This window comes from Mobula birostris, chromosome 25 (assembly GCF_030028105.1).
Source record: "Mobula birostris isolate sMobBir1 chromosome 25, sMobBir1.hap1, whole genome shotgun sequence".
Taxonomy (NCBI): domain Eukaryota; kingdom Metazoa; phylum Chordata; class Chondrichthyes; order Myliobatiformes; family Myliobatidae; genus Mobula; species Mobula birostris.
In genome coordinates, this window is record NC_092394.1 from 21,961,041 (window position 1) to 21,988,794 (window position 27,754).

Sequence of the window (27,754 nt, forward strand, 5' to 3'; positions counted from 1 at the left end):
TGTAGGCCGTATCTCAGGTTTGAGTACAGAGAGGAAATTAAGAACCTGGTGGCATGGTGTGAAGACAATAACCTATCCCTCAACGTCAGCAGGACGAAGGAATTGGTTGTTGACTTCAGAAGGAGTAGCGGACCACACAACCCAATTTACATCGGTGGTGTGCATGTGGAACAGGTCAAAAGCTTTAAGTTCCTCGGGGTCAATATCACAAATGACCTCACTTGGTTCAACCAAGCAGAGTCCACTGCCAAGAAGGCCCACCAGCGCCTTTACTTCCTGAGAAAGCTACAGAAGTTTGGCCTGTCCCCTAAAACCCTCACTAATTTTTAAAGATGCACCATAGAAAGCATTCTTCTAGGGTGCATCACAACCTGGTGTGGAAGTTGTCCTGTTCAAGACCGGAAGAAGCTCCAGAAGATCGTGAACACAGCCCAGCACATCACACAAACCAACCTTCCGTCCTTGGACTCACTTTACACCGCACACTGTCGGAGCAGTGCTGCCAGGATAATCAAGGACACGACCCACCCAGCCAACACACTTTTCGTCCCTCTTCCCTCTGGGAGAAAGCTCAGGAGCTTGAAGACTTGTACGATTTGGGAACAGCTTCCTTCCAACTGTGATAAGACTGCTGAATGGATCCTGACCCGGATCTGGGCCATATCCTCCAAATATCTGGACCTGCCTCTCGGGTTTTTTTGCACTACCTGACTTTCCCTTTTCTATTTTCTATTTATGATTTATAATTTAAATTTTTAATATTTACTATTGATTTGTACTCCAGGGAGCGCGAAGCTCAGAATCAAATATCGCTGTGATGATTGTAAGCTCTAGTATCAATTGTTTGGTGACAATAAAGTATAAAGTAATTGATTACTTCAGACCATCAAATAGTATGAAATGGACAGTTGTAACTTTAACTACTTGGAAAAAAGTGGGGAAGAGGAAACTTGTTTTACTCTGTTTTACATTTTGATATGAGTAACTGCATTGGATGAAGAGATGTGAAAGAAAGATCTTGTGGCATATTAGCACTAGGATGAACCAACTGACCAGATTTTTTGACTTTCATGGTTCGTATCTTTCTTGTACGTTCTTTGCAAAATAAGCTTGACCATCCCACTTGATCTGGCCACCAAATGTTCCAGCTTTGGAACTCAAAACGGCTCTTGCTTGCAGCTTGTGAATTAAGGCTTAAGGATGATAGAGCGAAAAGTCAACACCACTGCTGCACTGAGGAAGGATGTTACTGGTCGCAACAGCTAATTACTGGAAGCCATAGAGGTGCAGTCCCAGAGTCTGATCTATTACTTCAGTATTAATAGAGAAGTAATGCACACCACAGCAACACTTTTTAATTATGTAAGTGAAGGGCAAATGCACAGTTTTCATTTTGGCTGCAGTAAACGAAAGCTCTGAGAAACAGTTGATGTGTGAAAGTAATGCTTGCCTACTATCTGTGCAAATACAGGCCAGGGGCAGCAACACGTGAGACAGGAAGCTGGCCAAGGAAGAGGAACGGCTGACTGTAGGACTGACCCATGTTCTGTGTAGAAAATAGATGGCAAGTGATTGACATGCAGCTACTGCAGGTTTTTGTTCCCTAGCTGTTAGAAGGGCACATTCATGTTGATAATTTCCTCCACTGCACAAGTGGTGGCCAGTTGGAGTGGGAATCCAGTCCGGATATTTAATAGAGCAGAGTGAAAGCTGCCAGCCAAAGCAAAGTAACAAATTAATCTTCTACATGGATAGAAGATCAGTTTGACTTTCTTGTTGACCATTAGGAGGAGGAAATTTGAATATTTGTATTGTATAAAACAATATCCTAGAGTGCGTTATTTTTTTTTGTTTTGAGTGGTAAGTTATTTGTGATGGTAAAGGTAAGCATTCTGTCGTGTCTGGCTGAAACAAGCAAATACCAGATGAGTAATCCATTATAATTATTAGTCTTATAACCACAAAATTGGTCAATGTGAAAACAGCACTGAATCCATTAACGCTCTGACTCAAGTCCATCAGCACCATACACTTAGAAATACATGCCACAGCCAAAAAGTAGGGAAAGCTGAGGGGGCTAGATTACTGATGCAAGAGAGTAGATGTTCCTGTGGGTAGATGGAAATGCCAAATTGAGATTACAATGAAAGCAGCTTTGAATTTGAAGAAATCAATGGTTCTGTCAAGATTGGTTCACTTAACACAAATTGCAGAACTGACTGGTCAGTCACCAGCCTTGCTAATTTAAGCTGCCTGAAAAATACAGAGCAACATTCTATTTCGAGAGTGATATTTTTTAAAAACAGCAAAGGCAATTTTTCCAAGATAGTGAGCTTATTGGTCTGGATGAAAACCATTTACAGATTTGCAGTCATTGTGCGTACCACAGCAACAAACGTAGAGGGAAACCAGAGGGTTGTTTAAATGCTTGTACTTTTTATTTTTGTGCAACATAAATTATTTTTCCCATTGTATAGGCAACAATAGAACCCAATGAATGGTACTTAGTTATAAATTCTTCGGTGTAAAGATTATGTGAGTTTACACAATGGACTAAAGGTTCACTTGCACATGGCAACTGAAGGAGTTATAACAATTGGTTGAAACATCAATGAACTAATAATATAAGGAGAATACTAGATCAGAGCTGGGTTTGAAATGCATGGTTTAGTTGCATAAAAGATTAGATTAATTTTAATTGAATTAAGGATGTAAACTAATCAATCATTTGAAAGAACGTCTTGCATGACAAAAGAAACAGGTGCACTCTATTGAGAAAGCTGGTTTTCCCCTCTATAGTTAGCACTGTATTTTGCTACCTGTGCTTGAATTAAAATGGAAATATGTATAAAGTATTGTGGGTATTAGTGGGAAACCTCAGCAGGTCAGAGAGTTAACATTTGCATTGAAATATTTGTTCTTTCTCTCCCTCAATTTCCCACATTCTTGTTGGCATGTTTTAGAACTAGTTGACAAAAACAATTGTAACCTTGAACTCTTTTTAAAAGATTAAAGGCCAAAAAGAAAAGCACTTTAAAAGCTATTGTTAGATTCAGATGAAAAGGCTTGATGAATAAGCCAGTGCAGGTAGATTTCAGGAAGTATCGAGTCAATTTGACATAAATAACCAAGAATTGTTCATTCAATAATTGAACTAAAACTATTCGAAAGAAGACTAGTTAGGGCATTGGAAAACTTTGCTACTTTGTGCTTTTTAGAATTAACCATTCATATACTGGCTAAGTAGTCCACTCTGTTTTTTTGTTGTAATAAGTGCTTTCTTCTTGAGGGAGCTCAACTCAAATTGTTAAACATTTTTTAAAAGGAAATTAATGATTTTATTATTCTTTCCTGAGTTGTGGATGCCAGCATTTACTGTTCATTCCATCTTGCCCCTTAATGGAGGACATGGTTAAGAGTTACAACGGGCCGGCTGATGGCGCAATGGCATCAGTGCCGGACCCGGGAGTGGAGGTTCCCGGGTACACTTTCCACCCGTGCCAGGTTGAGTGTCGAGATCGCAACTCAACCTCGTAAAACAAAAAGTGAAAAATACTGCAAAAATGTCTGTGTGAGGAGTGGCGTGCCACACAGTCTCTCTCTCGCTCTGTGCCTTGTAAAAGCCAAGAAAAAGACATCATGGATGCACAGACTCGCACTCACTCAGGCACACATAAAAAAAAGAGTTATAACAGAGTGGTAGCTCTGTATAGGTCAAAATAGGAAGGGATGGCAGATTTCCTTCCCAAAAGGGTATTTGAGAACCAAGTAGCATTATGACAAGCCTCTATTTCATTACTAACATTGTTACTAATTTCTTTAATTATTTGGATTTGAATTCCTCTGCCAGCAGGATTCAAATACCCAGCAATGAACATGGATCAATGAACATGGAATCAGGAGGAAGAGAAGGCCACTTGAACACTCCAGCAAACCAGCTGGTCAATATGATCAGAATCAGGTTTAGTATCACTGGCAGATGTCATGAAATTAGTTGTTTTGCAGGAGCACAATGTAATACATTAAAAAATTGCAATAAGAAATATATATAAATAATTAAATTAAACAAGTTGTGCAAAAAGAGGGGGGAAAAAGTGACGTAGTGGACATTGGTTCATTGTCCGTTCAGAAATCTGGGCCGATCAAAGGTGGTGATGAATTAGAATAAGGAGGGAGATTGAAAATTTGGCTGAGTGGTGTAATAACAGTAACTTCTCATTCAGTCTGTCAGCATGCATCCAGATATAAATGTATATTTTAATCTTTTAGAGAGGAAGCACAAGTAATTGCTATTATTGAACAAATTGCTAGTTAGTGAGTTTTATTATGCCAAGTCTGCTAAATTCAGTTCACATAAGCCAGAATGCCACAAAACAAACTGCTTAACATTATGTTCATTTTTGAAATGGATGCGCAGCATGAATCCAATTTACTCCAGAAATATCAATGGTGATGGTGCCATCAAATGAGTTCAAGTGGATAACTTGTATTTCTAATACAAGTTAACTGAGATTAAGATAGCCAGACTTCCATGTTCAGCACCCTCTACTGTGACCTGTATTTCCTTTTATATAGGTATGAACCTCATTTACACTCTTGAAACATAAGGAATAAGATTTTAAAGTGAAAGTGCATAAATACTTTGGCTTCTTTGCTGGGAACTCCTCTTCCTTTTTCGTTTTCTAAGATTGGTAGACAAGATCTTAGTCCCAGTGTTAGACATACATTAAAAATTTGGTTTCAGTTTCGCAGATCTTTTGACTTAAGTAACTTTGTTCTTTCTAGTAATATCCATTGTAATTATTTTTTTTTAAACCATCAATTTTAGACAATGCCTTTTTAACATGGAAAACTAAGGGAATAATAACTTTTCTATATTTGTTTTTAGAGGATCGTTTAATGTCTTTTTCTCAGCTAATGGACAAATATGATTTATCTAATGCACAGTTTTTTAGATATTTACAAGTTAGGAATCTTACGTGATTTGTTACCGAATTACCCATTTGCTCATTTACCAAATATGATAGATGTTATCTTTCAGCTTAAACCATTCCAAAAAGGATTGATAGCCATCATATATAAACAGCTATTGAACTTACGAATGATGTCTAATGATAAGATTAAATGTGCTTGGGAATTGGAAGTTCAAGAACCATTTCAAGACAATCAATGGAATAAAATTTGTCATTCAGTTAACAATTTATCTATTTGTGCCCGTCACTCCTTAATTCAGTTCAAGGTAATGCACAGGGCGCATATGTCAAAAAATAAACTAGCGCATATTTTTTCTAATATAAATCCTACTTGTGATAGATGTAACACTGAGGTGGCCACTTTAACACACATGTTTTGGTCCTGCATAAAGTTAAATAACTTTTGGAGAGATGGTTTTAGAACGTTATCAAAAGTCATAGGTCTGGACCTACAACCTAATGCACTTATGGCAATCTTACGGGTTATTCCAACAGAATCAGAAAAGTTCCTGCTTCCGTTCAACGCATGATAGTTTTTTCAACTTTATTGGCTAGGACAGCTATTCTATTGTACTGGAAGGATCGCAATCCATCTACTGTATTTTTTTGACTCTCCTCCATTATGTCTTGTTTAAGTTTGAAGAAAATAAGGTGGACGTTTGATACATCTTTTAAATTTGAGCAAATTTGGTGACCTTTTATTCAATATTTTCAAATGATCTAATTTTTATTACTTTTATAGTTAATTTTTTTTTCTCCGCAAATTTTTAGATTTGATCAGAAGGATCTTCCTTTTCTTTTTAACTGTATCCTCAAAATGGACTGCCCAGTCCCCCTTATTTTTTGTTTAGTGTTTTTTTTCTCCAATAATAGAAAATTTTGAATTTTTTTTTCATGATCTGTTAAGAGGAGAGGTGGTTCTCTTTTCTCTTTATATTAGCTTAATACTATACATGATTTTGACAGTGTATACTCCTTTGTTTGTATTATTATTGAATTATGTATTGAGATAACCTCTCCTCTGGTTTGTATTTACCCTCATTCTTTTAAATCAATAAAAAAAGATTGAAAAGGGAAGTGCATAAATATTTAAAAATTGCTGGTGAACGTAGCAGGCCAGGCAGCATCTACAAGACTTTTCAGGCCAAGACCCTTCGTCAGGACTAACTAAAAGAAGAAATAGTAAGAGATTTGAAAATGAGAGGGTTCAAATCTCTTACTATCTCTTCTTTCAGTTAGTTCTGATGAAGGGTCTCGGCCCGAAACGTTGACTGTACCTCTTCTTATAGATGCTGCCTGGCCTGCTGCATTCACCAGCAACTTTTATGTGTGTTGCTTGAAATTCCAGCATCTGCAGATTTCCTCGTGTTTGCGTGCATAAATATTTGATAGATTGAGGAAGAGGGGTATGGAGGAATGGCACAGAATAGGAGTTAAGGCTGATATAATTTAGCCATAATCATATCAAATGGAACTGCAGGCTCAAAGGGCCTGATAGCCTTCTCCTGCTCCTATTTTCTTGTGTACATGTATTGTTAAATAGTGCATAAAGCCCAAATTGAGTACACACAAGCCCAACATTTCATCTCACAGAAAATGCTAACAAGATAGGATGTTAGAATGGCAAATGAAACTTTACATTACTTGCCCAATTGCTAAAGTTGCTAATCCTTCATATAATAGGATTAGTAATTCTTCAGCAATTATTTAATCTCATCTGGTCCCACTTACAAAGGTCAGCTGTTTCAGAAAATTAAATACAGATCTACAATCTTGATGAATCTGAGCACCTTGACTGAGAATTAACAAGAGGAATTGAAATAGAAAAACTATTTGTTCAATTGCAAAAAAAGGTGGTAGAGGATTGGGGAAAAAGTGGGAAAAAAAAGGGGGAAGAAGTGGTGAAGCTGGAGGACATGGTGAACTTCTGTGAGGGTAGTTTCTGGTTAAGTGAGGGGTGAATTGGAGTGATCATTAGAAACTTAACTGGTACCAGTTGAAAGTGGTGAGTTTGGAGAGTAGTGAACTTGTGTTCACAGGCAATAACAGAAAGTACAGATTCACAGGAAGTGCAGTGAAAATAGGGACTTTTTTCCCAAAAAGCTCTTGAGGTTAACTTAATTGAACCTGTTGACACTATGACTAATGATTTTTTTTTTTAGGCAGGGGAATTAAGATTTATAAAAGTCGGAAGACAGATGACGTTAGGATGAAGAATCACCTTCTTCTAGCATAATGGCTCAAGGCTAAATTAACTACTCTTAAGTTTGATTTACTTGGAACACAATTCTAATATACGAATTAATCTAATCCATATGAATATAGAGTAAGGAGTTCGTTAATGTGATTCAATACTGTATCTGGTATTATTATATTTTTTCTTTTGTTTTATAATATGTATTCTCTTGAACTCTGTATTCTTTTGTATAGAAATCAATCCAAAATATTGGAAAAAGAAAGGAACACTTTATAAAAGGTGAAGGATCAAATATTAAAGAACATAGCATATTCCCAAAAAGATCAATATATAAAAAACATTGATTTAATTACCACTGATGAACATAAGTTCCATTGCAGATGATCTGTAAATGAATTGTATACGTTCCAAAGATAATAATTTGAAAACTCCTCACTTAAGTCTGCAGAGACTAGGTTCCTGAGTGCGGTGTAGATTTCCACTCAGCATTGCATCAAATCATTGGTTTTACTCTGATTATCCTGATCCAAGCACAACATTGGTTTTAAGAGCTACACTTTCATCATGATTCAAACAGTGAGGCTTTGGTCAACTTTCATATATTGGAAATTTACCTTTGTTCCCACTTTCTTCTCCCCATGAATTTTCCACTCTCCATTTTTCATACTCTGCTTCATTTTCACCCTGTGTGCCAAAATACACAAGCATCAGCAAGGTTTTTAGCAATGCTATTCAATGTGCATTAATTTAATGATTAAGTGGTTTGGTAATAATGTAACGCAGTTGATCTACATACAAGTTTACAGCAGAAACAGTGTGCATGTGGAAGCATTTTGAAAATGTATGCAGTTTGAATTCTATCTGTTCTAGCTATATGACTGCAAATGACTTTCATCTTGGGCTGACATCAAGCATAATTTCCAGATATTATCTGGTTAAGAAGGCATACGGTGCATTGGCCTTAATCAATCGTGGAATTGAGTTTAAGAGCTGAGAGATAATGTTGCAGCTATATAGGACCCTGGTCAGACCCCACTTGGAGTACTGTGCTCAGTTCTGGTCGCCTCACTACAGGAAGGACGTAGAAACCATAGAAAGGGTGCAGAGGAGATTTACAAGGATGTTGCCTGGATTGGGGAGCATGCCCTATGAGAATAGGTTGAGTGAACTTGGCCTTTTCTCCTTGGAGTGACGGAGGATGAGAGGTGACCTGATAGAGGTGTACAAGATAATGACAGGCATTAATCGTGTGGATAGTCAGAGGCTTTTCCCCAGGGCTGAAATGGCTAGCACAAGAGGGCATAGTTTTAAGGTGCTTGGAAGTAGGTACAGAGGAGATGTAGGGGTAAATTGTTTTTTTTTTAAACACAGAGTGTGGTGATTGTGTGGAATGGGCTGCCAGTGGCAGTGGTGGAGGTGGAAACAATAGGGTTTTTTAAGAGACTCCTGGATGGCTACATGGAGCTTAGAAAAATAGAGGGCTATGGGTAAAGCCTAGGTAGTTCTAAGGTGGGGACATGTTGGGCACAGCTTTGTGGGCCTAAGGGCCTGTATTCTACTGTAGGTTTTCTATGTTTCTATATTGGAAACCTGTCTGCAAGAGAGCAGAAGACTGATTCTCGAGTTCTTGTGTCATCTGAAAATCACTTCAGGAAAGACTTGAAAGATAATTTTCAATGTAAATTCATTATCAAAGTGTGTGTATGTATATATTTGATAAAATGTCACCATAATACAACCCTGAGATTCATTTTCTTGTGGGTATAATCATTAAACTCATAGAATAATAACCATAACAGAATCAATGAAAGACCGCACCAGCTTGGGCATTCAAACAGTGGAAAGACAGACAGAAAGAAAGAAACAAGCAATAATATTGAGAACATGAGATGAAGAGTCCTTGAAAGCAAGTTCATAGGTTATGGGAATATTTCAATAATGAAAGAAGTGAAGTTATCCCTTTTGGTTCAAGAGCCTGATGGGTGAGGGGCACTAACTATTCCTGAACCTAGTGGTATGAGTCTTGTATCTTCTTTTGATGGCAGCAGCAAGAACATGACCTGGGTGGTAGGGGTCCCTGATGATAAATGCTGCTTTCTTGTAACTATGTTTAATGTAGCTGTGCTCAATAGTGGAGAGAGCTTTACTTATAACGGACTGGGCCGTATCCACTACTTTTGTAGGATTTTCCGATCAAGGCATTGGTGTTTCCATACCAGGCTGTGATGCAACCAGTCAATATACTCTCCATCGCACATCTATAGAGGTTTGTCAAAGTTTTAGTTGTCATGCTGAATCTTCGCAACTCCAAAGGAAGTAGAGGCACTGCTGTGCTTTCTTCGTAATTATGCTTATGTGTTGGGTCCAGGACAGCTCCTCCGAAATGATAACACCAAGGAATTTAAAGTTGCTGACCCTTTCTACCTCTGATCCTCCAATGAGGACTGGCTCATGGACCTTTGATTTCCTTCTCCTGAAATCAATAATCAGCTCCTTGGTCTTGCTGACAATGAGTAAGAAATTATTGTTATAGCACCACTCACCGGATATTCAACCTCCCCTCCTATATGTTGATTCATCAGCCTATGACAATGGTGTCATCAGCAAACTTGAATATGAGATTTGAGCTGTGCTTAAAACACACAGTCATAAGTATAAAGCAAGTTGAGCACTTGTACTGATGGAGATCATGGAATAAATGTTGTTGCCAATCCGAACTGACTATGATCTACAAGTAAAGAAATCAAGGATCCAAATACACAAGGAAATATTGAGGCCAAGGTCTTGGAGCTTACTGACTAGTTATAAGGAATGATGGAATTGAATGCTGAGTTATAGTCAATAAAGAGCATCCTGATGTATGCATCTTTGCTGTCCATGTTGCAGGATTAAGTGAAGAGCCAATGAGATGGCATCTGCTGTGGACCAGTTGGCAAGTTGGAGCAGATCTAAGTTGCTTCTCAGGCAGGAGTTGATTATATATAATTTCATCACCAACCTCTCAAAACATTTCATTGTTGCTGGGCAATAGTCACTGAGGCAGGTCACCATGTTCTTAGTTAAATGTAAGTTAAAGTCTGTCCCGAGCCTTGTAGGCTCATCAGGCCGGTTTCTGTGGCGTGAAGTGACTGAGACTCCCCCCCCCCCCCCCCCCCCCCCGAATAGCACGCCAGCCTATTGCGAAGTTAACCTCCATTATTTTGCCAGTACCCATTTTCAGCTGGGTGGACTGGAGCAGTGTGTGGTTAAGTGCCTTGCCCAAGAACACAACATGCTGCATTGGGTGGGACTCGAACTCACGACCTTCAGATCTCTAGTCCAACACCTTATCCACTTGGCCATGCGCCACACTATGTTCTTCTTAGGCACCGCTATAATTGAAGCCTATTTGAAGCAGATGGACACCTCAGATATTAATGTAAGTAGGGAAATTTTGCAGTAGGCTTTAAGAAACCTTACCTAAATGGCACGATTATTGAAAAATTAAATTGAGAATGTTACCTCCTCAGAGTCTAGTTTATGAATGGTCTTTGAAGTTTATTTTACTAAGTTTGTTTAGTGTCTTTAATGATAAATAGTGTCATTTTTAATTTCTCAATTTGTGCCTCACTGAGACTTGTTTAAAAATCCTTTTGCATTGTGCTTTGCTGTTTCCTTTTGAATAGCGCTGTAAAGGGCAAAGCTTCACAAGGGTCTTCTTTACACTACTTGGCACTAGATATTTGAGTCAGTGAGTTATATTTTATTAAGATTGCAGCTAATAAGTGTTTTAATCAGCCTATTTGGTTTATGCAAATAATTGTAAAAGGGCATCTGAGGTGCGCCCACAACGAATTGGTCAAATTGCCTAATTTTGATGCATTTTAAATCAGTGATTAAGTAGGCAACAATAAATGCAAATTACCAAGGCACACTGAGGAATTTTGGATATGTTACTAAGATTTAAAAATGTTCATATAGCTGCACAATAGGTTTTGCTCAGTTGGAGAGCTATACTATGGGCATATCCAATGTTTTACAAATTTACAAGACCAATGAAGCTGAAAATACACAGCAGCAATGTGGTAGAACCAAATTTAAATCTAATGTCTTAACTTCTGATAGAACAATGCAGTCTATAATGTGTGCAAATGTGGCTTTTACAGTATTTCCCTTCTCTCTGAAAAACATTGCCACACATCAAATGTCTCTGGATAGATCAGGTCAACAAACCCTGCAGGCAGGGAACAGCTAACCACAGAGTGCAACTTGCCTTTTCAGAGAAACCAGTTAGAACCATAGCATGTGTCATCTGTGATTCACCATACATCAGCCTTTCTGCTTTGCCCAAATCCCTCAGAGTAACTCCAAACAGTAGCTCTCGGTTCAGTCTGCAAAATATCCAAATTTCTGTGAGATAGTAGAATATTTCTTAAAAATAATATTTAATTTTGTCATCGTTTAGTCTTGGTCCTTTCATTAGTCTGCTTCTTGTAGCAGTGCATTCCTATTCTTTAGAGCAAGATGTTCTTGCGGAGACTTCACTAATAATATCCACTTCCTCATGCTCAGTCTAACAGGTAGGTATATTCATCCACAGCAGAACTTATGACAACAATCAAAAACAAAGTTCAAAGTAAGTTTATTATCAAAGTACATATACGTCACCACATCCAACCCTGAGACAGGGTGGAAAAACAACCAATGTGCAAAAGGCAACAAGCTATGCAAATACAAAAGAGAAAAAAAGCAAATAGTAATCAATAAATATTGAGAACGTGAGATGAAGAGTCCATGAAAGTGAGTCCACAGGTTGGGGGAATAGTTCAGGGATGGGGCAAGTGAAGTTGCATGAAGTTATTCCCACTGGTTCAAGAGCCTGATGGTTGAGGGGTAATAACTATTCCTGAACCTGGCAGTGTGAGTCCTGAGGCTCCTATATCAACTTTACAGTGGGGCAGCAAGAACAGAACATGACCTGGGTGGTGGGCGTCCCTGATGATGGATGCTGCTTTTCCTGCAATAGATCTGTGGGGTATACAACTCTCTGACTCTATGGTCTTGATGTTAAAACAGGGAAAGATGGTAGTGGAATTGTTTTCAAAAAGTGTCAAATTATAATTTTACTTCTTAGTGTTTTGCTATTAAGGAAAGGCATGATAAGCTTGTAGATGTGAAATCAAACTTCCTTTATATATAGAATAAATGCAAATGTATGTGAATTCTGCAACTCAGGAGAACATGTTTTCTATCCATAGTGGAAGAACTGACCATTTTTGATATAAACCATTCATTTATGATACTGGCTCACCTTTTCTGTCTCCATTAGTACAGCCTAAGCTGCTGATCATATTCTACAGCCCCGCTTTTACAACATTTTATGATCCTTTGTTTGTACTGTCACTTTCTAATCTCCCAATTTCTTTGTTATTGGATGAGATTTAAAACCTTTCTCCATAGCAATCGTGGCTCCTGTCATGTTTCTCCTAACTATCCTTTTTCCCCCTCTCTGTAAATCAGAAACAAAATGTTTACTTCCTTTCCCTGTTCTTTCAAAAAGGAATTTAAAGTCAGATTCTGACTTTAATATTTTTTACTCCATTTTACTTTCCCCAGATGCTGACTGACTTGCTGATTGTTTACAGTTTTCAATTAAATGTTGGATTGTGCGACTTTTAATACATACTGTTCATCACAACTTTTTTTTTCAGTCTTATACTTACATATTGAGATCATTGATTCCTAGCTTGCTGCAAAATTGTTTTCCTACATCACACCCAAACCAGACTGCCTAAAAAGTAAAGATCATTAACAAGATTAGTCAATGGACAAAAGGAACTTCAATTTTATAGCACCATTCATGACCTCAAGGCACAGCAAAGTTATTGCCAGTGAAGTATTCCAATGAAATTATTGTTGCAATGCAGGAAACACGTCAATTTGGACAACCTGTTTTAGTGATGTTGGAAGGATAAACATTGATCAGAATAAAGAACATTCCCGAACTACTTCAAAAAATTTTACATACACCTAACAGGGCACATTGGGTCTTGCTTTTACAAAGCAGATGAACAATGGCATTTCTTGTAATGCTGTACTGATTGGACTTCCTTTTTGAGCCTCTGTTTATTTCTATATCATATGAATGAAAATATCTTGTTTTCTTTTATTCATTCGATGAGGTGAATAGCAGGGAGCAGCTCCACCGACTGCATCTCTTTGTGTTACCAGGGCCCTCTATCAGATGGCAATTTTGGAGTACTTCCACAGAAGATTTAGTTTGTGCCAGAAATGTCATGGTCAGGGCCAGACAGGAAACTTGAGCCATTGCTACTGGTGTGCACACTGGCAAATGACCAAGGTGAGCATGGAGAACACCAGGAATGGGAATTGTAAAGCTCCAATCACAGTGAGGTGATAGGCAAATAAAGTATTAAAAAAGTCAAAATGTGCAATAAAATAAAGCCGCAATAAACAAATGAACAGGAGACAGCCATGCGGTACCTTATGTATGCTACATTAAATAAAATCATAGCTATTTCCATTATTTCATTACTCCCCTGCACTAACTCCACATCCCTTTATTCCTGTGCTACATATATATATATATATATATAAAATCACATGCCCGTCCAATTCAGGTCAATTAATCATTCTCAAAATTAATGACTTCCTTCAGTAGTAGATATACTTTCAGATGCCAAGTTCCAACCTCTGGAACCTCTTCATGAAATATTTCAATCATTTGAATGTTTCCACTGCAGCTTAAAACCTACCATTCTTATTAAGTTTTAAAGCAGCTTCACTCTTTCATGGTCTATGAATAAAGGATAGGGCAAAGAACAAAAGTTCATCTTATTATAAGCATTACTTTAAAATATCTGGAGCTTAATGACAAATCCCATTTCAATAAGGACTTGTAAAGAAATTTAAAGAAAACAGTGGCTTCTACAATTGCACAAAAGCCACACTATTGATATGATCGCGAAACTCTAATTAAAAAATTCTGCATCATAGGTAGGAAGCCTATCAAGCAGCAAGCCTCTAAAAGACATTTCTGGAAATTAAAAAAAAATGTTTTCAATCTTAGAGAGCCATCTTCTGGTGTGAGAAGTGACTCCAATCCAGGAAGTATGGAGTAGACGACCAGAGTTACACAAAGCAGGAGGAACTGCTCATACCCTATACAAAGGTACATAAATAGGTCTGTGTGAAAGACAAAGTGAGAGAGAACTACAGAGAGAAAGAAGAAATTAGATAATCCAAGGTATAAATTAATCATGGTGTGACATGCTATCTCAAAGATAAAACAGCTCTGATAAGCTTACTGAGAAATGAGATTGTAATTTGTTAAGTCAGTCAATTATATTCATAGTAATAGAATCAAAAAACATGAAAACAAGCCAGTCAGTCCTCTACTTCCATGCCAACCAGAGGGCACAAATAATATAATATACTTTTTCCTCACAAAACTGCAGTGCACTTGTGGCTTAAACTTTCAGATTTAGCAGCAAAATTTAACTGCACAAAGAACAACATTTTTATTATGCTGACCCACACAGAGAATCCACTTGTAATTCCACCCCACCTCAGCTCCAAATCTGAATTATATGGTAATCATATCTTGAAGATCTGTATTTCCCCATTACAGAAAGTGATGACTGTGAAGACATGAACAGCTCAATGTGCCCAGGACTCCATACAGTTTCCTCAACATCTAAAGGTAGGAGTAGGGTTAGTGAGTTGTGGGCATGCTATAATGGTATCAGAAGTGTGGCTACACTTGCAGGATGCCCAGCATAATCCTCGCTGATTTGATTTGACGCAAACAATGTATTTCACTGTATGTTTCAATATATATGTGACAAACAAAGCCAATCTAATCTGCATTAAGTGGCCAATTCAAGCATTGCAGAAGTTTTCCCATTGATAACCAGTATTTCTATAGGTTTGCATTGGGATAGACTGCACTGTTTTTTTTGGTCAATGATTTAATTTCATTACAAACTCTAAAAAAAGAGGATACATTTTAAAATACACAAACCTCTCCATCTTTGATGGAAGCAGCGGCCATCTGCTTCAACATCTCAATTGGCTGGTTGACATACAAAGTCTTGCTTGCATCTGACATGTTATTCAGAAAATCTACTGTGTACAGCTTTCCATAGGGGTTGAAGGATCTAGGGTCATTAACCAAGCACACCTATAAAATAAACAACAAGAATTCTTAAATATCGTGGTTAATGCTGGCAAAATGTAACAAACTTGGAAAACTGAGCTCAAAATCAATCATTCTGCAAACTGCCCAAAAGTTACTTGTTTATGCCTGGTATCATTAACACCAGTGATCAACATCAAGGAACTTATGGGATGCCTTTTGGCAGTTTCTGTTATTGATTTTTATTAGATTTAGATTATGAGGACACTCAGTCCTTGTTTATTGTCATTTAGAAATGCATGCGTTAAAAAATGATAGTGTTCCTCCAGAATGATATCACAAGAAACATAGGACAAACCAAAACTAAAACTGACAAAACCACATAATTATAACAGTTACAACAGTGCAAAGCAATACTGTAATTTGATAAAGAGCAGACCATGGGCACGGTAAAAAGAAGGTCTCAAAGTCCTGATAGCCTCATCATCTCACACAGACGGCAGAAGGGAGAAACTCTCCCTGCCATGAACCTCCAAGCGTCGCAAACTTGCCGATGCAGCACCATTGGAAGCACCCGACCGCAGCAGACTCTGAGTCCGTCCGAAAACTTTGAGCCTCCGACCAGCCCTTCGACACCGAGCACCATCCTCTGCCGAGCAACAAGCAAAGCCGAGGACTCAGGGCCTTCCCCTCCGGAGATTTCGGACCACACAGTAGCAGCAGCAGCGAAGCAGACATTTCAGAAATTTCACCAGTTGTTCCTCCGTGCTCCCACGTCTGTCTCCATCAAATTAGGATTGTGCACGGCCCCCTACTTGACAAATAACAGACATCACCACCGGAGTGGCCGCTGCGAGCTGTGTTGCGCCGCCATCTTCTCCTCTCCAAAAGCCAATGTACTGAAATCCACTAACAAGCGACATCATGAGAATGCAAGGAAGTGTTAATCATACAGCTCCTCTAGACTCACCATGGTCATAGATTATTTTCCATATCTTTCACTGAATTAAAGTAACTTACAAAGATTCTCACCGCCCCCCCCACTGAGTGAAGAATTCACTTCTAAATGTAGTCCAAACTTTAAAACAAGTCCTCTCATTGCAAACTCTTCAACCAGGCTGAAGACAATGGGTATGAAGCCCTCTAAGAAACTTATATACTTCAATGAGATCACCTTGCATTCTTAGGCTACGTCCACACTATGCCAAGTAATTTTGAAAACACTGGTTTCAAGTAAGAACGACAGGCGTACACACTGAGCGTTTTTCAAAATATCTCTGTCCACACTAACACGGATATTTGGGCGAATCTGCTCTACTGGGCACGCGCAGGACGCACAGAAGACGAGAAGAGGAATCTGTATACTTAGTGCGCATTTGTCCAGTTACAGAGTAGAAAAACTTAAAACGAATTGCTCTTGGCTCTCATGCAGGATGACTTAAAACTAAAAAAAAACAAATACTGGAGCGTATGGAGGCAACCGACAGGGAGTTCATAGACAGTATGACCTGGCTGACAACGAACATTGAAAAACTGACTAACTCTGTTGCATTAATAAAGCACCTTGTTAAATGTATAAAACATGTCTGCATCAGTGTTATTTTGTATAACAGCCTAATGTAACATTGTATGGAAATACATCTATTGTCACAGAAGTACTTGCATATAGGTAAACCACCTTCATACAAGCAAGGACAGAAAACAGGGCAAAGTGAGTATACTTATTTATTCAGTAAGCTATGGGTCAAAGTTTTTGGTGAGTACATTTCTAACTCTTCCGGCTTCAATCTCGTTGCCGTCTGTTCTGAAATTGTTAGGTTCTGCGAAGCGCAGAATCAAATATCGCTGTGATGATTGTATGCTCTAGTATCAATTGTTTGGCGACAATAAAGTAGTAATAGTAATAATATAAGAAGAAGAAGAAAACAATGAAATGCCGCGCTGCCACCATTTGTTCTGGCACGTCATGACAGCAGTTTTAAAAAGCTCCGGTTATCCCGTACACACTGCAACGAATATTATGCATTTTCAGATTTATTCACTCTGGAGACCGTTTCTGAAAATCACCGTTTTCGGGGGATGAAAACGCCATTTTAGTGTGGACAGAGGGTCAAAACGAAGAGAAAAAGTTCTCGTTTTCAAAATTATCTGGCATAGTGTGGACATAGCCTTAATTTCATTCTCATCCCAGGAATCAAGCCAGAGATCAGTTCTAATTAGAGGTCATTAGTCTGAAACATTAACTCAGTTTCTGTCTCCACAGGTATTGCCTGGTCTGCTAAGTATTTACAGTGCTTTGTTTTTATCTCATATTTGCATGATTTTATTGCTGAGCAAACCCAACAAAGAAGGCAATAAAACTGATACAACAGATAGAGCAAAATAGAAGAGAGGAGTTGGACAAAGTGGTTGGGAGAAGATAACTGGAGCATAAGTGTGACTGTAGTTCAGTTTGGCTTTAGGTCATTTAAGCCCATCAGGCCATTGTAGTAGTTTACCACTCAAACCTCCTCCCAACCTCCCTGCAACTACATCCAGACTATTTTTTTTCAATTGCCAATTGCAAGTTCTGTATTCCTACTACTTTTCTGGTAAAGTAGTTCCCCCCCAAGTCCATTGGATTTGTTGGTAACTATCTTACACTGGTCTCTGATTCTTGCTCTTCCATTCAAATGCAAATGATATGAACCCATGCTCTCAAGGCCCTTTGTAATTTTAAGACCTGTATTATAATCAACCCTCAACCTTCCTAAAAGATGTTCAGATTCAGATCCGTTTGCCTAGTTTCTATGCTCCCAAATTAATGAAATTGGCAAGAACTCTGCAGATTCTTTTTTTCCTCTTACCTTGTCTTTCACGTTGAAAAATGGCTTCACATGTTCTTGGTAAAACTGAAGAGGTGTGATTGGCCCAATCTTATGGTAGTTTTTTTCTTTGTCTCTGAATTCCCATGTAAAAGTTTCAGGGGGGGTTCCCAGACAAATGTTGATGACTCTGAAGATCTAGAATAGATGGAAAATGATTACTTCAATGGCAAATGATTGAAATACTTAAAGAGAAGGGGAATATTCCAGCCCAACTACAAATGGATGAAGTATGTTCTCTCACAGCCAAGGCGACTTAACATACATTCAATGGCCGCTTGATTAGGCCACCTGCTCATTGATGCAAAAATCTAAATCAGCCAATCACGTGGCAGCAACTTAACATAGGAATTCAGATACATAAAAGCAAGCAGACATGGCCAAGAGGTTCAGTTGTTGTTCAGACCAAACGTCAGAATGGGGGAATGTGATCTAAGTGACTTTGTCCTTCCATTATGTAATCTGTGGAGGATCTGTTCAGTTTCATTGATCATCTTTATGAAATCCCTATTGCCTAAGCTGTTCTGTCAACTTCTCAGTGTCAAAATCTTGGAATTTTCCACCTAACATGATCATAGAAACCCTTTAAATGTGGCTTAATGAGGATCTATTACCATGTGGAATATTTGCAGTATTTAAGAAGGTGGTAAAATAAAGGCATTGCTGGGTTAGGGGATGAGGAATGTGGTACTCAGAACAACATCAGCCATGATAATGTTGAATGGCAAAGTAGGCTCAGAGACAAATCACTTACCACTTTTTCTATTGTGCACTTGGTGCAGTCTCCCACCTTGGAAAAAATATATATGCAATAGAGGAACTGCAGCAAAAGTACACCAGATTAATTCCTGTAATGGGATGTTTGCCTTTCTGATTGGCCCTACATGCTCTGGAATTTAGAAGAATGGGAGGCACTTCCACAAAAACATCCAAAATTCTAATGGGGCTTCCATTGGTTGGTGTATCCAGATCTAAAGGCACACTGTCAAAGTAAGGGGTTGAATATTCAGGGCAGAGATTTCTCCACCCACAGTGATAACAAACCTTTGGAATTGTAGAGACTCAGTTGTTGAAAATATTCAGGACAGAGATTGGGAGACATTAAGGGAATCAAGAGATACAATATGGAGTTAGTGCATCAAAGTCACATAGAGAAGAGAAGCGTCATTACAAGACAGAATGATGGAACAAGCAAAGGACTGCATGACCTGTTCTTGGCACCTATTTACACTCACAGAGTAAAGGTGAAATTCAGTGAGCTTCACTCACATTCAGAGAGTAAAAGCAAATTAACATAGGAATTCAAATCATTAAGATATTTTTGATTATTCCTTCATTGAAGTTCCACAAAATGACTGGCTCATCATATAGCTCCATTTTGTACAAATTTTACAAACTTTTGGTGTGTTAACAGCAGTCAATATTAATGATGTTGCTGTTACAGAAACAGTAAGGTGACAACTTACACATGTGATAGTCCTAGTCATTTAAATGTTTTGAATTCGATTGCACATATTCTCCAGTAATGGGTAGAATCTGCCTGTACTGGAAGGACTGAATCTTACTAGCAGGCTTAGGCTCCCTTAAGAATTACCTTGGGGCCACACACCCTCCAAGGCTGACAATATCTAAGATTATTCAGTTGCTAGAAGCACAGGGGTAGTGGGGGGGGGGGGTTTGGAAGGGGTTGGAAATGCACCCACAGTTCCTCCTCTTACACAACAACTCTGCAGCAGATTTCTAATCTAAATGGTGTTATGAAGCCATGCAACAAAAATTATAAAGAAGTTACAAATGAAGATTACTCATTTGGGTCAGCCAATGCTTCCCATCAGTGAAAATTTTAATTGTTAATTTGAGAATAAGAAATTATCTGGCAAATTGGACAGATTAAAGAAAGCAATGAGAATTGCAATGATAATCTCCAAGACAAAACAAAAACAGTAACATAGATATTCCCAAATTAACACACCCAAATCAGAATGTTTACTCACAGCAACATTGACATGGGCTTGGTTGGTCTGTTTTTGTGTTCTATCTCTGACTCTTTTCAAGTCATTGCAGTATAGTACTTTCTGAGGTGAAGCTTTTGTCACAATGTAGGAAACAAGGCCATCAATTTGTGCACAAGATCCCACAATCAACATTGTGTAATTGGGCAGATTATCTGTTTCAGTAATGATAATACACCCTATCGATCCTTCAATAATCTATCAGTAGCCTGAAATACTCCAATAAAGTTTGAATAATTTGATTTTAGGATATGAAAATACTTTATAATGGATTAGTTTTCAAATTATCTAGGTCAATATAAAATTACATTCCTGAATACTTCTATTCCAATCTGCCAAGATAGGTCGAATTATGTGTAAGTGATGTAAAATTGAAAAGGAGCAGACAGTTCGTTACCATGTCTTCAAGTTTCCTACATAGAAATTGCTGTTAAGAGTATTTAATGACATCAGTTCTTCAAGCAGCCCACAAGGGTCTATGCAAGTTCGTTACAAATTATAGATAATAGCAATAATCCAATTCCAGGAAACTGCAATTAGCAACGGTCATCTATTGTATTTTGGCTGTTGACTTGGCTTCAAACTAGCAAACACAATGTTACAGGCATAAACTGTGAGTGCACAGATTACTATATTACCATCTTACTGCAAAACATCTGGTTTAGAGATGGGCAAGGATCCACAGAGTTGGCAGGGGTTCAAGAGGAGCTGGTGAGTTAACGGACAGTTGTGTTTGCTTTGATGTTGACAAAGAGCAAATAATGGATGATGATCCAGTAACAATCCCATCAGCTGCATGCTATCTGAAAAGCCTCATTGTTTGGGTGCAACTTCTGAAAGTCACATCCTAGTCTCAAGGCTGTTGTGAAGAAAGCATTCCCATATTCCATAGCCAATGCCATCAAACTGGTTTTTATAGTCTTTCAAGTGAACACTGTCCATGGCCCAACACACTTTGCACAAGTTTCTTAGGAGGTTCCTGTGAAGAAATTCAAGAAAGTTGGAAAAACAACAGGTCATCCCCTGGTTACAAACACTCAGTTTACAGCCACCTGTACATACAAACCACTCTCCCACAATACTGCTATATTTAAATCTGATGCAAGCATACATGTTCCTAACTTTGTGTGCAAAACTATTTAACTATCCCTCTCCACTTTTAGAAATTGATCTTCCTTACAAATCTTAGAAGTTTTTGATGTCATGCATTCTAATAATTTAACCACAACACTCTCCACCAACTGGAGAGTGTCGTGGTTAAGGATCGAAACACTCGGTGAAGGTTGGGAACCACCTGATGACATCTGCTCCTGGCTGAAGGCTACGGTTACCTTATAAGGTAACTGGAGAATGCACCCTAACAGGTGTATGTAACAAGAACAAGATGGTAAGTTTTGAAAAAGTTGCTTTAGACCATGTGAGGCAGTGGACAGAGTATCTGCAGTGAATTTAACTTGCAGGCAATTTGGAAACTATAAATCCACTGCATTCAAAAGTTAAAATGCTGAAATACAAAGCACATTGAAAACAAATATGGAAAAGCTTCAGATTGGATCAAATCATTGCCTCTACTTTATTGCTAGTTGAGTGGTGTTGGAGCAACAACCTTACACTCAACATCAATTGATTGTGAGCTTCAGGAAGGGGAAGTTGGGAAGAAGACAACCAGTTCTCATTAAGGGGGTTTGCAGTGGAAAGGATGGACAGTTCAAAGTTCCTGGCACTAATATCTCAGAAAATCTATCCTGAGCTCAACACGTTGATGCAATCATGAAGAAGGCATGCCAGCTGCTATACTTTATTAGGAGTTTGAGGAGATTACAGTGGAGAACATTCTTACTGTTGGCATCACTGCCATATGGGGGTGGCAGTGTGTAGGACTGAAAGAGGTTGCAGACTCAGCCAGTTCCATCACAGACGCAACCCTCTTCCAGAGGATATCTTCAAAAGGTGGTGCCTCAAGAAGGAATCAACCATCATTAAGAACCTTCCCCATCTGGGACTTGCCGCCTTCTCAAAAATACCATCAGGTGGGAGAGGGGGTGAGGTACAGAAACCTGTAGGCACACACCTAACCTTTTAGGAACCACTTCTTCCTCTCCACCACCAGATTTCTGAACAATCCATGAATACCATTCTCACTATTTCTTCCCAGTTCTATTCATTTTGTAACTTATAGTAATTTTCCTGTTTTCACTGTACTGCTGCCACAAAACAAATTTCCCTATATATGTCAGTGATAATAAACCTGATCCTCAATCTATATCTAGTTTGCTATCTGTGCCACTGCATTATACTTGGACAGATTTGAGAGTAACGTATGTGAAATCAGCTTCTCCTTTCATGTCTGAGTGCACTGCCAGACACACTAAACAACTAAAGTCTTCTTAATGTCAACCTAAGATTGGTTTGACAAATGGATTAACCTATTTGGAAAAGTACTCAAGTTAAACTATTCCAGAGGGTATTCTGGTATTAATTAGTGTCATTCCCAATACTGACGCGAAATCAATGATCCCACTACGCAAATATGAACTCAAAATGTAATTGCTTTAATCCTCACATTCACTGCTTTCATTTTATTTATCACAAATGCAGGCAGATCTAATTGTTTGTAAGGTAAAAATTAAATTTGACTTGGCATGGAAAGCACTGACTTCAAAATAACAATGACTATAAAAGTAGATGGACAACAGGTCAGCATCATCACTTGGTTTAATCTTATAAATCTGCACATTTTTGGGATGATGACGCATGAAGGGGCCTATTAAAATAAGCTTATAGGTGGGCAAGCTGTGCCAATGACCACAGTTGGTAAAAGCAAACACAATAAATCTGAAAACAAAGCTGCACACACCAGAAGGATCAGCATTCAAATTATAATATGAAATTAAAAAACATCCCCCAAAATGTCAGAAGCACTAAGCAGTTCAAAGGACAAGCAAAGAGCAGACCAGTTATTACATTGGGAGGCAACCAAAGGAGATTCACTGGCTAATTCCTGGGATGAGAGGGTTGTTTTAATTAAAGAGACCTGAGAGTTTGGGGTTGTATTACTTAAAGTTTAAAAGAACACATAATATCCTAAAGGGGCTTGATAAGATGTTGAGCTGTTTCCACTAGTGGGAGAATCACAAACAAGGGATTATACCTGCAAACTAAGTGATCAGTTATTTAAGACCAAGGTGTCTGGACACTCCCTTTCTAAGGGTAGTAAATAACTGGAATTTTCTGCCCCTGAAGGCAAGGGAGGCCATATCAATACCTCTATTTATTGCGGAGATAGATATTTGAAAGATGCAGGAATTGAGGGTTATGGAAACTGACACACGAGGATTTGAGGCCAGCATAAAACTAAGGAGCTGATTATTGACTTCAGGTGGAGGAAATCAGAGGTCCGAAAGCCAGCCTCATTGGAGGATCAGAGGTGGAGAGGATCAAGAACTTTAAATTCCTCTGTGTTATTTCAGTGGACCTATCCTGGGTCCAGCACATAAGTACAATTAGGAAGAAAGCATAGCAGCACCACTACTTTAGGAGTTTGAGAAGATTCAATATAACAACTAAAACCTTGACAAACTTCTATAGATGTGCAGTGGAAAGTATATTGACTGGCTGCATCATAGCCAAGTATGGAAACAACAATGCCTTTGAACTTTTTGTAGGAAAATACTGCAAAAGGTAAGGTAGTGGATACAGCCCAGTCCATCACAGATAAAGCTCTCCTCACCATTAAGCAATGTCGTCAGGGATTTCCTCTCCCTCGCCCCCTGCAATCCAGGTCATGCTCTCCTCTCGCTGCTGCCATCAGGAAGAAGGTACAGGAGCCACAGGACTCACACCAGGTTCAGGAACAGGTATTACCCCTCAGCCATCAGGCTCTTGAACCAAAGAGAATAACTTCACTCAACTCCTGCCCCATCATTGAAATTTTCCCACAATCTATGGACTCACTTTCAAGGACTCTTCATCTCATGTTCTCAATATTTACTGTTTATTTATTTATTATTATTATTTCTTTATGTACTTGCAGTTTGTTACCTTTTGCATACTGGTTGAACACAAGTTGGTGAGGCCTTTCATTGATTCTATTCTGGATTTTATTCTATTATGGATTTATTGAGTATGAAGAAAATGAATCGCAGGGCTGTATACAGTCCTTTGTGGAGAGGAGATTCCATCCATTCAGGACCAACCAGTTAAGAGCCTTGGGTGATGGTACACAGAGGAGCTGAGAGGGTTCAAGAGGCAGGAGAACAGATCAGCAGAGGTCTGATGTCTGTCGACAAGTGTGCCTTGCCTGGCAAGTTGAAGTTGTGCTTGCAGTACGGACTGATGCCACGGATAATGTGGCCACTAACTCCATGAAGTGGCAATGTCCCATATTGAGGCATTGGAACAGAAGATCAACAAGTATGTGAAGTGGGTTGGAGTACCAAGCAGCCTCACCAATGTAGCAATCCACAGTAGCCAGGTAAAGCTTACCATCCCAGTGCAATCCCTTGTTGAGAGGTCAAGGTAGCCAAGGTAAGATCATTCTTGATGCTTCGAGACTCAAAAGACCCTGTCATCAAGAACACCCAGCCGGATGTGAGATCAGGCTGGAAGTGGTCAGCCCATGTAGCAGTTGAGGCAGAGCCTAGATTGAAGCACAAGGAGGTGGTTGGGGCTACCCAGCTAGGCCGCCAGGGACTCGGATGGACAACCCACAAGTGGTGGCCATCTTCTATAGGCAAGGAGTGCTGTGAGTTTGTAACGCAAGAAATACGAGAGGTAGAAGAGAAGAGGTTAGCTAAAACAGCTGGCCTAGCCAAACAAGGGGCTTGGACCTGGTGGGAAAGTGTTGAACAACAACATCTATCTTGGAATGTTCTGCGGCAGATGGAACCGCTCCACATTTCTATGCAGAGCAGCGTACGACCTGCTCCCAACACCTGCCAACCTCAGCACCTGGTATGAAGATAAGACAGACAGGTGTGCTGCTTGTTGCAAGAAGGGAACACTTCAACATATTTTGAGTGCATGCAGAGTCAATCTTTCCAGCAGCATATACACTTGGAGACAAAACAATGTTCTCAAAGTTGTAACAGAAGCAGTTAAGCAGAAAGTACTGCAGCACAACTTACCTCATGCCCCATGCTGCACAGAACAGCACATATCATTTGTGATAGAAGACTCCAAGTCAAGGGTGTACAGTGCAAGGCCACGATCATGCATACTTTCTTCAGCCAATGATTGGTGTGTCAAGGCTGACCTGGATGGGAAAGGCAGTTTCCCGGAGCAGATAGCTTTCACCACATTGTGTCCAGATATAATCGTACGGTCTGACACCAGTAGAGAAGTGGTTATTGGCGAACTCACAGTCCCCTGAGAAGACAACATCGATGAAGCCCATAAGCGCAAGTTAACCAAGTATGCAGGATTAAGAGCAGAGGGTGGAAGGTCTCATGCTATCCATTTGAAGTAGGTTGCCGTGGCTTTATTGCGTTCACTTTCCAGAAGAGAGATCACTAGATCTTCACTAGAAGAGAGATCAAGTCAACCAGCAGGGCTGTAGCTGAGGCAGCAGAGACAGGATCGTCATGGGTGTGGACCAAGTACGTCCAGAGGGGCAGATAGTCAGACAGTATATCCATCTTTTGCAAACCCTTCAGTAGTTGCATAGACACCTTAAGAGTAGACTATCTGTTGGATGCAACCGACCAACAACTCTGATAGAGGTAGATGTGGGGCCTGAAGTCCCATAAAATATCACTCTTTGCTAATGACTTACTTTTATATATTTCTAATCCTCAAAAATCTATCCTTGCTGCTTTACATTTATTAGCACAATTTAGTCTTTTTTCAGATTATAAATTAGACCTTAGTAAGAGTGAACTTTTTCCGATTAATAAACAACATCCCTTGTATCATAACTTTCCATTTAAATTGATTAATAATTATTTCTTATATCTTGGGATTAAAATTACTTGTAAATACAAAGATTTATTTAAGACTAATTTTTTACCCTTAATTGATCATATTACTCAACTTTCATCTAAATGGTTTCCATTATATTTAACTTTGATTGGTCGTATTAATGCAGTTAAGATGTTTATTCTGCCAAAATGTTTATATATATTTCAGGCATTACCGATTTTTGTTCCAAAGTCTTTTTTTGATAAAGTTGACTCTAAAATTCCTTCATTTATTTGGCAAAATAAAAACCCAAGATTGGGTAAAATACATTTACAGAAAGCCAAGAGAGATGGAGGTCTAGCATTACCTAACTTTAGATTCTATTATTGGGCAATTAATATTCGACATATGAAATTTTGGTTACTTGACCAAGATACATTATCCATTCCTAAATGGGTAGTATTGGAATTACAATCTGCTCAGGGCTATGCACTTGGCTCTATTTTAGGTTCCTCTCTTCCTTTTGATTTGAATCACCTTAAACTGGTCTCTAACCCGATAGTTAAGTATACCTTGTGTATTTGGTTTCAATTCAGAAAATTTTTTGATCTCAACCAATTTGGGCTAGTGATCCCTATTTTAGGTAACATATTTTTTCCTCCCTCTTTCACGGATTGTGCGTTTCAAATTTGGAAGACTAAGGGTATTTCACGGTTTTTGGATTTATGTTTAGATGGTTCCCTTATGTCTTTTGAACAATTATCTAATAAATATAATTTACCAAGAATACATTTTTTTAGATATCTCCAAGTTAGAAATTTCCTAAGTACTATACTCTCTTCCTTTCCGACGTTACCTCCTACATATATTTTAGATACTATAATTAACCTTAATCCATGTCAGAAAGGTGTAACGGCTATTATTTATAATATTATTATGAAACTTAGGAAAGCTCCATTTGATAAGATTAGGTCAGATTGGGAACAAGAATTGGGTTCTATTATTTCCGTGGATGACTAGGGGCAGATTTTACAATTAGTCAATACTTCCTCTATCTGTGCTAAACATTCCCTAATTCAATTTAAAGTTGTTCATAGAGCACGTATGTCCAAAGATAAATTAGCTCGTTTCTATTCTCATATTAATCCTTTTTGTGATAGATGTCCGGGGCAGATAGCCTCTTTAACTCATATGTTTTGGTCTTGTCCTACTCTGGAAACTTTTTGGAGAGACATTTTTAATATTATCTCAAAGGTATTGAATATAGATATTTCTCCTCATCCTATTACTGCTATCTTTGGATTACCTAAAATTTCCAGTAATCTTTCCCCTTCAGCCCGTAGAATGATTGCATTTCTTACTTTACTGGCGAAAAGATGTATCTTACAACATTGGAAAGAGCCTAATGCTCCAACTACCTTTTTTTGGTTTTCCCAGACGATATTATGCTTAAATTTGGAGAAAATTAGAAGTAATCTTTATGATTCCTCACTTAAATTTGAACAGACCTGGAGATCTTTTATTCAATATTTTCATTTAATGTAATTTTTTTTCTCTTTTGTTCCATATTTATATTCCCTTCTTGCCTTTTTTTTAACTGTTTTTAATGGAGGTCGGGTTTGAGGACGTGATTTTAAGTTCTTTAACTCTACCTGTTTCCAAGTTAGCCCATT

General features: G+C 38.6%; 1 protein-coding gene across 2 annotated transcripts in view; it reads right to left on the reverse strand.

Moving 5' to 3' along the window:
- The window catches only part of blmh (bleomycin hydrolase), an 81,627-nt gene that overhangs the window by 13,030 nt on the left and 40,843 nt on the right, over positions 1-27,754 (reverse strand). For both annotated transcript variants that reach the window (XM_072242829.1, XM_072242830.1), the window contains exons 7-11: positions 18,154-18,309; positions 15,194-15,352; positions 12,873-12,940; positions 11,423-11,540; positions 7,785-7,854 (exon numbers count right to left, since the gene is read on the reverse strand). In XM_072242829.1, coding sequence (XP_072098930.1) covers positions 7,785-7,854; positions 11,423-11,540; positions 12,873-12,940; positions 15,194-15,352; positions 18,154-18,309 — 571 coding nt within the window. The remainder of the gene's footprint in view (positions 1-7,784; positions 7,855-11,422; positions 11,541-12,872; positions 12,941-15,193; positions 15,353-18,153; positions 18,310-27,754) is intronic.